At 40.2% G+C, this 14,509-nt stretch overlaps 1 protein-coding gene across 1 annotated transcript in view; it reads right to left on the minus strand.

Moving 5' to 3' along the window:
* NAPB (NSF attachment protein beta) overlaps positions 1-13,784 on the minus strand; it is a 50,908-nt gene extending 37,124 nt beyond the window's left edge. Inside the window, exon 1 of the mRNA XM_004754105.3 lies at positions 13,604-13,784. Within this exon, the coding sequence (XP_004754162.1) occupies positions 13,604-13,701 (98 nt within the window). The 5' untranslated portion in view covers positions 13,702-13,784. The remainder of the gene's footprint in view (positions 1-13,603) is intronic.
* Between the last annotated feature and the right edge of the window lie 725 nt (positions 13,785-14,509).

Genomic DNA, 14,509 nt, shown 5'->3' on the forward strand with positions numbered 1-14,509 from the left:
CCTGCATATTTTCAGACCACAATGCTCTAAAGCTAGAACTCAACCACAAAAGGAAGTTTGGTAAGAACCCAAATAAATGGAGACTAAACAGCATCCTTCTAAAGAATGAATGGGTCAACCGGGAAATTAAAGAAGAATTGAAAAAAATCATGGAAACAAATGATAATGAAAATACAACGGTTCAAAATCTGTGGGACACAACAAAGGCAGTCCTGAGAGGAAAATATATAGCGGTACAAGCCTTTCTCAAGAAACAAGAAAGGTCTCAGGTACACAATCTAACCCTACACCTAAAGGAGCTGGAGAAAGAACAAGAAAGAAACCCTAAGCCTAGCAGGAGAAGAGAAATCATAAAGATCAGAGCAGAAATCAATGAAATAGAAACCAAAAAAACAATAGAACAAATCAACGAAAGTAGGAGCTGGTTCTTTGAAAGAATTAATAAAATTGACAAACACCTGGCCAGACTTATCAAAAAGAAAAGAGAAAGGACCCAAATAAATAAAATCATGAATGAAAGAGGAGAGATCACAACTAACACCAAAGAAATACAAACTATTATAAGAACATACTATGAGCAACTCTACGGCAATAAATTTGACAATCTGGAAGAAATGGATGCATTCCTAGAAACATATAAACTACCACAACTGAACCAGGAAGAAATAGAAAGCCTGAACAGACCCATAACCAGTAAGGAGATTGAAACAGTCATTAAAAATCTCCAAACAAACAAAAGCCCAGGGCCAGACGGCTTCCCGGGGGAATTCTACCAAACATTTAAAGAAGAACTAATTTCTATTCTCCTAAAACTGTTCCAAAAAATAGAAATGGAAGGAAAACTTCCAAACTCATTTTATGAGGCCAGCATCACCTTGATCCCCAAACCAGACAAGGATCCCACCAAAAAAGAGAGCTATAGACCAATATCCTTGATGAACACAGATGCGAAAATACTCAACAAAATACTAGCCAATAGGATTCAACAGTACATTAAAAGGATTATTTACCACGACCAAGTGGCATTTATTCCAGGGCTGCAAGGTTGGTTCAACATCCGCAAATCAGTCAATGTGATACAACACATCAATAAAAGTAAGAACAAGAACCATATGATACTCTCAATAGATGCTGAAAAAGCATTTGACAAAGTACAGCATCCCTTCCTGATCAAAACTCTTCAAAGTGTAGGGATAGAGGGCACATACCTCAATATCATCAAAGCCATCTATGAAAAACCCACCGCAAATATCATTCTCAATGGAGAAAAACTGAAAGCTTTTCCACTAAGGTCAGGAACACGGCAGGGATGTCCATTATCACCACTGCTATTCAACATAGTACTAGAGGTCCTAGCCTCAGCAATCAGACAACAAAAGGAAATTAAAGGCATCCAAATCGGCAAAGAAGAAGTCAAATTATCACTCTTCGCAGATGATATGATACTATATGTGGAAAACCCAAAAGACTCCACTCCAAAACTGCTAGAACTTATACAGGAATTCAGTAAAGTGTCAGGATATAAAATCAATGCACAGAAATCAGTTGCATTTCTCTATACCAACAGCAAGACAGAAGAAAGGGAAATTAAGGAGTCAATCCCATTTACAATTGCACCCAAAACCATAAGATACCTAGGAATAAACCTAACCAAAGAGACACAGAATCTAAACTCAGAAAACTATAAAGTACTCATGAAAGAAATTGAGGAAGACACAAAGAAATGGAAAAATGTTCCATGCTCCTGGATTGGAAGAATAAATATTGTGAAAATGTCTATGCTACCTAAAGCAATCTACACATTTAATGCAATTCCTATCAAAGTACCATCCATCTTTTTCAAAGAAATGGAACAAATAATTCTAAAATGTATATGGAACCAGAAAAGACCTCGAATAGCTAAAGGGATATTGAAAAAGAAAGCCAACGTTGGTGGCATCACAATCCCGGACTTCAAGCTCTATTACAAAGCTGTCATCATCAAGACAGCATGGTACTGGCACAAAAACAGACCCATAGATCAATGGAACAGAATAGAGAGCCCAGAAATAGACTCTCAACTCTATGGTCAACTCATCTTCGACAAAGCAGGAAAGAATGTCCAATGGAAAAAAGACAGCCTCTTCAATAAATGGTGCTGGGAAAATTGGACAGCCACATGCAGAAAAATGAAATTGGACCATTTCCTTACACCACACACAAAAATAGACTCAAAATGGATGAAGGACCTCAATGTGCGAAAGGAATCCATCAAAATCCTTGAGGAGAACACAGGCAGCAACCTCTTTGACCTCAGCCGCAGCAACATCTTCCTAGGAACAACGCCAAAGGCAAGGGAAGCAAGGGCAAAAATGAACTATTGTGATTTCATCAAGATAAAAAGCTTTTGCACAGCAAAGGAAACAGTTCACAAAATCAAAAGACAACTGACAGAATGGGAGAAGATATTTGCAAACGACATATCAGATAAAGGACTAGTGTCCAGAATCTATAAAGAACTTAGCAAACTCAACACCCAAAGAACAAATAATCCAATCAAGAAATGGGCAGAGGACATGAGCAGACATTTCTGCAAAGAAGACATCCAGATGGCCAACAGACACATGAAAAAGTGCTCCATATCACTCGGCATCAGGGAAATACAAATCAAAACCACAATGCGATATCACCTCACACCAGTCAGAATGGCTAAAATCAACAAGTCAGGAAATGACAGATGCTGGCGAGGATGCGGAGAAAGGGGAACCCTCCTACACTGTTGGTGGGAATGCAAGCTGGTGCAACCTCTCTGGAAAACAGCATGGAGGTTCCTCAAAATGTTGAAAATAGAACTGCCCTATGACCCAGCAATTGCACTATTGGGCATTTACCCTAAAGATACAAACGTAGTGATCCAAAGGGGCACGTGTACTCGAATGTTTATAGCAGCAATGTCCACAATAGCCAAACTATGGAAAGAACCTAGATGTCCATCAACAGATGAATGGATCAAGAAGATGTGGTATATATACACAATGGAATACTATGCAGCCATCAAAAGAAATGAAATCTTGCCATTTGCGAAAACATGGATGGAACTAGAGCGTATCATGCTTAGCGAAATAAGTCAAGCGGAGAAAGACAACTATCATATGATCTCCCTGATATGAGGAAGTGGTGATGCAACATGGGGGCTTAAGTGGGTACGAGAAGAATAAATGAAAGAAGATGGGATTGGGAGGGAGACAAACCATAAGTGACTCTGAATCTCACAAAACAAACTGAGGGTTGTTGGGGGGAAGGGGTTTGGGAGAAGGGCGTGGTATTATGGACATTGGGGAGGGTATGTGTTTTGGTGAGCGCTGTGAAGTGTGTAAACCTGGTGATTCACAGACCTGTACCCCTGGGGATAAAAATATATGTTTATAAAAAATAAAAAATTATATTAAAAAAAAAAAAAAGTCCTTAACGGTATCTATGGAAGAGAGGATTTAAATTAAGAAAGAAACCTGTGAAAGCACCCAAACCCTTCATCTCCCATTACAGAAACACATGCTATTATGATCCCAAGAAAATCCAACACACTCTAAACAGAAGAAGGCAAGCAGCAACCATACAAAGCTACCATGTAAGAATTAAGAATAAAACCTTTGCAACTGACAAAAATGTTCCCTCAAACTACCACAAAGCAGACAAAAACAATTCCGTATAATTTAAATATTATTAAACAAACATTTATAGATATGAAACTACATCACAGGCCAGAAACTTAAAACTCAGAATGCAAGAGCATGCAGGGGACCAGAATATGCCACCCCAAAATACACCACTTTGGCATAAAGATTATTTTGAGCTGGAGGAAAACGAGAGTAGCAGATCCAGAAAGACACCTTCTAAGAGCTTCCCCATTTGACTAAACACAGAAATTTCTAAGAAATGAGGACTGCCATAATCCCCTCTCTTGGGAAAGTTTTATGGTCATGAAGCAGATGGAAAGTTCATACAGAAATGAGCGTGCACAAACTTTACTCCTTTGTTTTCCAGTTTGCCTCCTTAGAAGACTAAAACCTTTTGTTCTGACACTTCTCTATAAATACCTCGTTCTTTGTTAGGCGCTATAAGCCCAGTTCTAATTACTCCTCTGAGTTACTCATTGCTACCTGTGTTCAATAAACTACTTTTTCTTGTTAGTCTGTCTGGAGAACCTAGGAGAGTAGAGAACAAAGGTGAAGTTCTTCCTTCCCTACATGTACACCAAAAATAAGACCATGAACTCCTATTTCAAATTCTAGAAGAAAAGAAAGAAAAAGACCAAGTCATCTCAGAAGTAAAGTCTCATCTAGAACATACCTATGGGGAGAACAAATTCTATTAATACTGAGGAGAAAAATGAAAACAGCCAAGAGCATGGAAGTGAAATAAGGGAAGAAAATGGATTCAAGAAAAAGTGATAGGATAAACATAGTATCTGAAAATAGGAGTAAAACAAAAGAAAATATTGAAATAATATTTAAAAATCTAATTTCAGAAAATTTTATATAAACAAAATAAGATGTGAATCTAAATACTGAAAGGGTCCGTCATGTACTAGGAAAACTGACCCAGTGAAACACATCTAGTAACACTATTAGATTTTTTTAAAAGATTTTTTAAAAAGACTTTACTAATTTATTTGACACAGAGAGAGAGAGATCACAAGTAGGCAGAGAGGCAGGGAGAGAGAGGCGGGGAAGCAGGCTCCCCACTGAGCAGAGCCGGATGTGCGGATGTGGGGCTCTATCCCAGGACCCTGAGATCATGACCTGAGCCAAAAGCAGAGGGTTAAGCCACTGAGGCACCCAGGCACCTCAAGACTATCAGATTTTATAAATCAAGAAAATCTTTAGGCTTCCAGGCAAAGTCACTTACAAAATTAAGAAAATCAGGTTAGCTTGATTTAGACTTCAGCACCAACATACAAAGGAAGACAACCTACAAAGCAAGTTGACAGGGGAACAATATTTTTGAAGAAACTCAAGGGAAGAAAAGATCACACAGTCAGCCAAGTCAACAAATAAGTACTACTGATGGAAGCAAGGACTTAAGGAATACCATATTGGCTTCCAACTACGGAGATGACTAAGGAACATCAGTGAAAAGGCTGGTGGTGGGGGCATTGAATATGTTTTACTACAGATCAAAGAGAAGAGAAAAAATGTAGAGACAGGGTAGAAAAATAAAATGGAGACATCTGTTCCAATAAAGTACAAATAACTGAACCCTGTCCTTCCACACACATACGCTGGACAGAGGGAAAAATTTAGAACAAGCTCAGGGACTGGCACAGAGGTAAAGGGTGTTTTCCACATCAAACAAATACTAAATGCCTACCTGAGCTAAGGGCATTAAAAAAGATTCATAGTATAAAGGTTACCAGTAGAACAAAAATACAAAATTCCCCCCCTCCAAAAAAATGCACAGAAAAGAGATCACATGGGGGTGCCTGGGTGGCTCAGTTGTTGGGTGTCTGCCTTTAGCTCAGCTTGGGTCAAGATCCCAGAGTCCTGGGGTCAAGACCGGCATCTGGCTTCCTGCTGGGCAGGGAGCCTGCTTCTCTCCCTCTCCCACTTTCTGCACATGTTCTTTCCCTTGCTATCTCTCTCTCTCTCTCTCTCTATCAAATAAATAAATAAATAAAATCTTAAAAAAAAAAAAAAAGAGATCACCTGAAGAAAGAAAATGAAAGCATCATACATAATCAATACAAAGACAAATATAACAAAGGAGGATGACAGATTTAAAAACCAATTATATACCAGTCATACAAACAATGTAAATGGACTGAAGGTTTTTAGATTTGCTCATAAAATAAAAGCCAACTGTGTGCTCAATAGGAGAGATACAATTAAAATAAAGCTATTCTGAAAAGGCTTAAGATTAAATAAAGAGATCATCACAAGTATACCACATATATCTACCAACTTCAATTTGTTGCAACAACAAATAACCCTCAAATCTTCAAAGGCTTCTCTCTCACTCAGTTTACCTATAACTGCAGGCCAGTTGTGCTTGTTCTTTCTCCATGTGTCATCTCTCTATTCTGGCATGTAGCCCTATCTGGAGTACTCTTTTTTTTTCCTTTCTTTTTTTTTTTTTTAAACCAGGGCAAGGGATGACCCCTGTAGCTTCTGCTCAAGTAAAGTGTGCATCCCCCTTCCACACACTCCCTCAAAGTCAGTCATGGGCCAGAGAAGACTCAATGGGGAAGGGAAGTGCACTTTGCCCAGAGCCAGACAGCACAGGTCACATGGCAGCAGGCCTAATGTATAATCCTTTTACATAATAGGGTCCTCAAGCAGGCAAATGCAAATAATAAAAAAGCAAGAACTGCTACTCCAGTATTAGACAAGGCAGAATTTGAGCTCAAAAATACCAAATGAAAAAATGAAATTCACTTGCTAATGCTAAAGATACAATTCCTAACAAAATTATATTAATTGTGAATATCTACTTACCAAAATATAAGTAGCCACTTTTATAAACCAGAAACTACAAGAAATGCAAGACAGACAGAAATGCATTTATAAAAGGAGATCTGACTGGACCCCTTTTGGTTCAAGAAAGTCAAGTGGCCAACAAATAAATACAGATGTGAAAGGCCTGACAACATAATCAATATCTAGATCTCAGGGATCTCTATCCAGGCATATACTCCAATAAGAGAACATCTGCCTTCTTTTCAAGTGCGCAAGAACCATTCATAAATACCAATCATATATCAGGGGCAAAGAAAACCTCAGTAAGTTCTCTGATTATAATGAAAGAAAACTAGAAATCAAAGCACCTCCACTTCGAACACAACCCATAAACCCTTGGGCTAAAGAGGAAACAAATTACAATAAAAAACACTATATATCAAGATGGGGGGGATACAATTTAAAAACAGTAATACAGTTTTATTTTATTTTTTTTAAAGATTTTATTTATTTATTTGACAGAGAGAGATCACAAATAGGCAGAGAGGCAGGCAGAGAGAGAGAGGAGGAAGCAGGCTCCCTGCTGAGCAGAGAGCCCGATGCGGGGCTCGATCCCAGGACCCTGAGATCATGACCTGAGCCGAAGGCAGCGGCTTAACCCACTGAGCCACCCAGGCGCCCCAACATTAATACAGTTTTAAAGGAAAATTCATCCATGAATATTCGGATCCATATAAATACAATAATGAAAATAGTGAAAAAAAAAACAAACACCATCTTCCATTCACTCCAAAAAAGCCAGAAGGGAAAATGGAAGAAAGCAATCGAGGTAAAAGCAGAAAACAGGAAAATAATAAAACCCATAAGTCAAAAATATTAGTTGTTTGGAGGAAAAAGATAGAAAGAATCAAGAAAGAAGGGTAAATGCAAAAACACAGAAGTGACAGAGGGAAGAAACTACTGAACTGAAGAACATTAAAAAAAAGTCCGTTTGAGGGTTCACTTAAACCTTCAAAACCATAGCATGAGATTAAAAGGAAAATCTCTACATTATTTTTATGAGGCACCTGTAACATTGATACATCAACCTGATGGGCTATACACAAAAGAACCATAAAGAAAATAATTCAAAAGAAAAGAATTAAAAACAGAATCGAATAGCACATTAAGAAAATAAAAATTATATCATAATCCAGAGGGGTTATTGAAGGAATGCCAGAGCAGTTTAATATGAGGACATCCATTAACATATTAGTAACTAAGGAGAAAAATCATGTTTGTCTCCACAGATACTAAAGAGGCCTTCAAAATGTAAGCTTGGGACACCTGGTGGCTCAATTGGTTAAGAGTCTGCCTTCAGCTCAGGTAATGATCTCAGAATCCTTGAATCAAGCCCCAAGTCTGGCTCTTTGCTCAGCAGGGAGTCTGCTTCTCCCTCACCCTCTGCCCCTCCCCACCCCTCATGCTCTCTCTCTCCCTCTGTCTCAAATAAAATCTTTTTTAAAATATAACTCTTCAATATTTAATGAAAACACTCATTAAAACAAGTTGACAGAGACTTCCTTATCATGAATATGCACTTTAAGCCAAGAAAATAATGATGTTAGTTATTTCAATTATAATTAAATTACCGTTACTTGTAAGTCCATTTAAATACAGAAATGGTTAGCATTCTGAAATTCTACTTCTAGCATTTCCTCTCTGTCAAATAAATAAATAAATAAATAAAATCTTAAAAAAAAAAAAAAAGAGATCACCTGAAGAAAGAAAATAAAAGCATCATACATAATCAATACAAAGACATAATAAATATAACAAAGCAGGATGACAGATTTAAAAACCAATTATATACCAGTCATACAAACAATGTAAATGGACTGAAGGTTTTTAGATTTGCTCATAAAACAAAAACCAACTGTGTGCTCAATAAGAGAGATACAACTAAAATAAAGCTATTCTGAAAAGGCTTAAGATTAAAGGATGAACCCTAAGTGTTAGTCACTGAAAATGCTTTAAAGGTACAAAAGCTTTACTGATCTTACCATCTAATCAAAGTGAAGTGAAGCATAAGAACAGATTGCAAAGTACTAGAACTTGGATGATTCTGTGTCCTGGCTGGATGGACAGACACCCTTGGCTTACACCCATCTTCCTGACAGCTCGAAAATATCCCAGTTTGGACAACCTATTCATGGCCACTACGTAACTCACAGAAACAGGGAACCATTGGAAAAAAGAATTAAAAGTAGAACTACAATTTAATTTAAAAAATTAAATTGTAAAATTATAATTTAAAAAATTTTAAAAATTAAAAAAACTTTTTAAAAATTAAAACTAGAATTACAATTTAAATGTTATTCATATATAAACATTAATATTCAGAGATTGACAGTTAACTAAGTAAAATCAAGAGGTAAGAGAGAAAATACAAGGCCATGCAACTATTCATCATTTTTAGCAGAGTCAATAGATATTGTCTAAAATTAGTAAATCAGGAAGTAGAAGTATTCCAAAATTATTTAGAATTACAGTGGTAATCATCAGAAAAATTAAAAGGAAATTAAAAATCATTACTTCTTGGGAGTATCATTCTTCTTTAGGAGAGAGGAGACTCAGGGAATACTTTACTTTTTAATTGGAACTTTACCATAGTCCTTGCATTTTTCTCACATATGTAGAAGCTACTACATTTATAATAAACACATATTTAAGTAAAACATAGAAGGAAGTGACATGAACTCCCCTTCACTTTGTTGCCTTTGCTCTTGAAAACTAAAGAGAAAAAAAATCAGCATGATAGGAAGATTCACACATTCTCTCCACCAATATCCACTAAGTGCCTACTGCATGACACAGGTCGAGTGAGGTGTGGGGTTAGAGCAATGACAGAGGACAGACTCCCCAGGAGCTTACATTCTGGAGCTACACACCACCATGGGTCCTCCCTACCTCTTCTAAACAAGTGTACCTCACAGAGCTCACAACAATGAGAGAACAGAGGTGAACACTGCAAATGCAAACAATATAGGCCAATCTAGAACGATTTTATCATTTGATACACAAACTATAACTTGGCACTAAAACTAGAAAACAAAACCAACCCCCCCCCTTTTTTTTTAAAAGAGGAGTGGTGGGGAGGGACAGTGGGAGAGAGAAGAAGAAAATCTCAAGCAGGTTCCACACTCAGCAAGGAGCCTGACTCAGGCCTCAATCCCACCACCCTGAGATCATGACCTGAGCCAAAACCAAGAGTTGGTTGCTTAACTGAATGAGCCATCCAGGTGCCCCTAATGCTATCATATGTCCTTACCACATTTTGGCAAAACTTAAAAACAGTCTTTGTAGAAATAAGGCTGAGTGAAGAATACTCATAATTAATGGCCTACAATATTTAAGAAATAAAAATTTAAGAAAATAATAATTTTCTTTTTTTTTAAACAGATTTTATTTATTTGACAGATCACAAGCAAAGAGGCAGGGGGTGCAGGGTGGGCGTGAGGTGGGGTAGGCCCCCTGCTGAGCAGAGAGCCAGATGCAGGGCTGGATCCCAGGACCCTGAGATCATGACCTGAGCCAAAGGCAGGCTTAACCCAGTGAGCCACCCAGGTGCCCCGAAATATTCCCAATTTTCAAAAATAGCTAAGAAATTACAGACTCAATAGCATCAAGATAACCCAATAGGGTCTTTCATTAAATTTGACACTGCCAAATTCATGGCTCTTTACAAGCTTTATGGCTGGGCAACAACCCAAAGAGAGCAGCCATGCAGAACATCTTCCAATTGTCATTCTCAAGCAGCCATTCTCTGTGATGTGCACTGTGCAGGCTATCCCCAATCTGGCCTCCTATTAACAAGGAAAAGACAGTAAGAGAGACCTTAGCAATTCAAAACTACGTCACACTCAGGCCAGTTTAAGATCTTACTGGCAGTTCATTAAGATTCTATAATTGAATTTGAAATTAACTACAAAATTCCATAGCTCGTCCCTGGGAACAAATGAAATGAAAACACTGCTCTTTTGGTGGTAGTTTTGCTATACTGTGCTAAGCTCTTCAGAAATAGTAAATTTTAATTCAATACTACAGCTATAAAAACACACGACTTTCTAAACTGGCAGTCAAGGAGAAAAGCAGAACACGCATAATAGGTATTTGGTGATGGCGGCATCCCTCAGTGGTTCGCTAACATCTTGGAGACAAGAATGGGACTTGTTGTGCCTTTTACACAGAATACATGATTGACCTTTCCTCAGGAATATACAATGTGTATTTTCAACTAACCTTACTGAAAGCAACAAAGAAGAGAAAAAGAATAGTACAGAGAATACAGTATTGCCATAAAACCTGTGTGGGTGGTGGATAAACAGGGGGTGAAGAAGTTAAGCTCCTAATACATTTTAATCTGCAGTTTGGATTATGAGAATGAGTCCATACAAAGTACTCTACAGTATGCTGAGCACCTTCTAATGGTGGCCAATGTCTTTAGAACAGTAGCACCTGCTCCCTTTAAAGCACTAACTGGTCAGCTCTTAACTACATTGGGCTTGGATGATACTCATGATACACATCAGTTATGTATGTTCAGTGAATTCAGGAGTCTGACACAGGGAGATGGACTACACTGTGGTTTCAAGAAAGGATAACAAGTAGATGGAAAATTTCTATATCAAAGGAAGGGTGGCAGGGTGGACTAACATGTGCTCCAGCCTAGAAGGATGAGGAGAAGTACAAATGATGCCAAATACATTGGAAGATTCTAAACATCTAAAACTGATACAGAATCAGTCTTCCTATTGTTACTGACAGAGAAACTAGGCCTGGTTTTTTGCTTCAAATAATTATATACCATTAAAACTCATAGAACCCTGAGTACTCTTCTTCCCTAAACTTTCCTGGAACCAACATTCACTGAAAATAACACAGTCCCCCATAGGATAAATAAACTTAAATGGTACAAAGCTCTTTCAAATCTTTAATTAAAAGACCAAAGACCTAGTCCTCAAGGTCTTTGGCTCTGAAATTCTGGCAGTCACTTAATCTGTCTGGCTCTTTGCTTCCTCGGTAAGTAGTGCCTGACAATTTTGATGAATATACTAATTAATATTTCATAATCACCATCTCCAATGGTTCTAAATGTTTTACAAGCATAAACTCACTCAACCCTCACTGTAAGATATATTATTATTATCCCTTTTTATAACAGACAAAACTAATGCACAGAAAGGCTAAATACCTTGCCACCCCCGCCCCCTGCCCCCTCCAAAAGCTAAGACAATCAACTGGCCTGCCATATCCAGGCCTAGGATGAAGTTACTTTTGTGCAAACTGACTGTAAAGGGCAAAGGTTAAATAAAGTCTTCCTATACCTTCTGTCAATGAAACAGGTGATCAACAATCAAGGAGAAAACAGACGCTTGTTTATAAATAAAAGCCTTTTTAAAATCCTTTTAGGATTACTGGCTCAAGACTTGGCCCAGTTTCATAAAAACAATAAACACAACACCTCTTCACAAAAAGGAGGGTTCCCCGAGACCAGTATCAAGTGCTGTAATGTTTTCCTCTGCCAATTATAGATTCTCTTCCAGGGAAGTACATTCTGACTTGGAATCTTCTGTGACATTAAGATCACCTCTAGGCAGGAGTGCTAGGACATTAAATTTTATATGAATATATTTTAAATGTGCTGTGAATCACAGAAAGGAGCTATTGTTTGGTGTTAGCATCAAGTATTAGGTAGTGCTCCTTAAGTAACAGCATATATCGGGGTAACTTTTAAAGGGGGAACAGTGTTTCTTAAGTATCACTGTATATCTGGGTAACTTTTAAAGGAGGGAACTTGTGATTAATTGCTATGTTTGGAACTACAAATCCTATGAGAAATTTAGAAACCAGCTAGGATAAATGCCCTTTGAGAGGTTCCTGCAGATAGGAACCCTTACCTTTACGCATCTTTCCATCCTACTACAGTGCTCTGCATGAAAGCTGCGTCTAAGCATTTCCTGGGGATGTATCAATGGTAGTGTTTTATTATAATCAAAAGAATCCTGGTGGTAAAACAAACAGATTCCAAACTGAATTTAGAGCAGAAATAAACCTGTCTAATAATGGAACGATTAAGTACTGGTCCTTCTCAAAAATAAAAATATGCTCTTGCTCGGCAGATCTTTCACTTTCAAAAAGAAAAACAACAACAAAAACCACAAGGAAATTTCAGCCTCTCTAATCCTAAACAGCTGAATCATTCACATATTTAACCGCCCAGAACTGTCAATGCAAGCTCTGCTTTTTGCTAAGTCTGAATTTAAGACCTTCCCTAGGAGAACATGGGAGAATTACAAAAAATTAACGGGATTCCCAAAAGACACCTACTTAGACAGGAGCTGCGTTATCCTTAATCAAACAGCAGGCCCTGGCAAACCCATCAATCTCTGCTGAAGTAAAAATACTACGCTGAGGAAACGTACTCGTTCTCCAACGAACGTTTATTAAATATCTACTTGGCGCAAGGCAAATCCGCAGACGATCTCTGGAATGGGGGCGCCACGCCAGTCTGCTGCTCCGCGGGGCCCACCGCTCAGCCAGAGGCGCCCAGATGCAAGAGTCAGGCGCCGGGGCGGGGGGGCGGGGGTGTCCCCGGACCTGCCCCTTCGGCTCCTCCTGGGCTGGCCTCCCACCAACACCGGTCTCCTAGAGATGCAGCTTCAACCATGGCGAAATGAACAAATGTGTCCCGCAGCCGCGGCGACAGCACCCTCCAGGTGAGACGGTGGGGCACCCCCCACCAACCCAAAGATAACACCCGGCAGGTGGGGGCGTGGAGGGCGTGGGGGCCCTCTGGGGACCCCAGGGGCTGTCTGGACGGTGTGGGGGCTGAGGGACCCCGAAAGATTCTGGAGGTTCCAGGAGGTACGGGGGTGAGGTCTGGGGACCCAAGGGCATCTCTGGAGAGAGGGCGGGGGTTCTAAGAGCCACCGGGGCATTCTTGGAGGGGGTGCTTCTAGGATGCCCTAAGGCTTAGGAGCTGTCCGGAAGATACAGGGGAAATGAGGACCCACAGGCGTCTCAGGGGAGAGAGGGGATTCAACAGGACACGCAAGGGGGCAACTGGCTGGGGAGGGGGCCCGCGACGGGAGACTCCCCACTCAGGGCACTCGCAGTCTGGTGCTCACCCAAACAGCCCTCGGAGGAAGGAGTGGGAGGCCTTGACTCGCTTCTCGGCCTCCGCCATCAGCTGCACTGCCTCACGCTCCTTCCCCGCGTTGTCCATGTCGCCCGCTGCAGCCACCACAACCTCCTCAGCGGGTTCCGACGCGCCTTCCGCGCCTTCGCCCTCCTCTCGCAGAGGCGGGGAGCGCCGGCGAGGCGCGCAAGGCCTATCGGGACTTGTAGTGCCGGGTCCGGTCCTGAAGGCGGAGATGTGTGAGGCGTCAACTACATTTCCCAGAAGGCCGCAGAGCGGGGCGGGGTGGGGATCAGAGCTTGCAGACTGCCAGCGCCAGGGATTTCGGGGCGAGAGGCATGAGTCTCCGTAGGGGTCTTAGTCCAAGGTGAACTTTAATCTTTTAAGTATGCGGGGGAAATGGAAGATGACGCGCGGCTCCCTAGTAAGGATAACCTCAAACACGCAGTATCACGTTGGTTCAGGAATCCCTTGCTCACCGCGACTGACATCTGGCGAGGCGATGGACGAGGAAACCGGAGGTAACAGATTGGAACGTTCAGCCTACGCGCAAGTTCTGCAGGAGGGAATCTAACGCAGCCACCGAAAGCAAATTCATTAACCATGTGATGCCCATCCACCCACCCACCCACCAGCAACAGCTGGCAGAAAGAGCCATTTTTATCCCCAGAGCAAGGCGTTTAAGAATTTATCATTTTCCCCAATATAAATTCAGAGTTATTTTTCATGTTACAACCTAATGTGGGTCTTCTCTTCCTTGGTTATAAATAAGTTGCATTTAGGCTACATATGCATAATCCACTCTTTTAATTGACTGAATTATTTCCCATGTTTGGGAGGCTTTGAGCTCTCTTTTCCTTTACACGGTGCTGGCCGTAGAGACTGAGTCTCCTCG

Source organism: Mustela putorius, unplaced genomic scaffold, assembly GCF_011764305.1.
Source record: "Mustela putorius furo isolate JIRA1106 unplaced genomic scaffold, ASM1176430v1.1 tig00000253_pilon_pilon_pilon, whole genome shotgun sequence".
Lineage (NCBI taxonomy): Eukaryota > Metazoa > Chordata > Mammalia > Carnivora > Mustelidae > Mustela > Mustela putorius.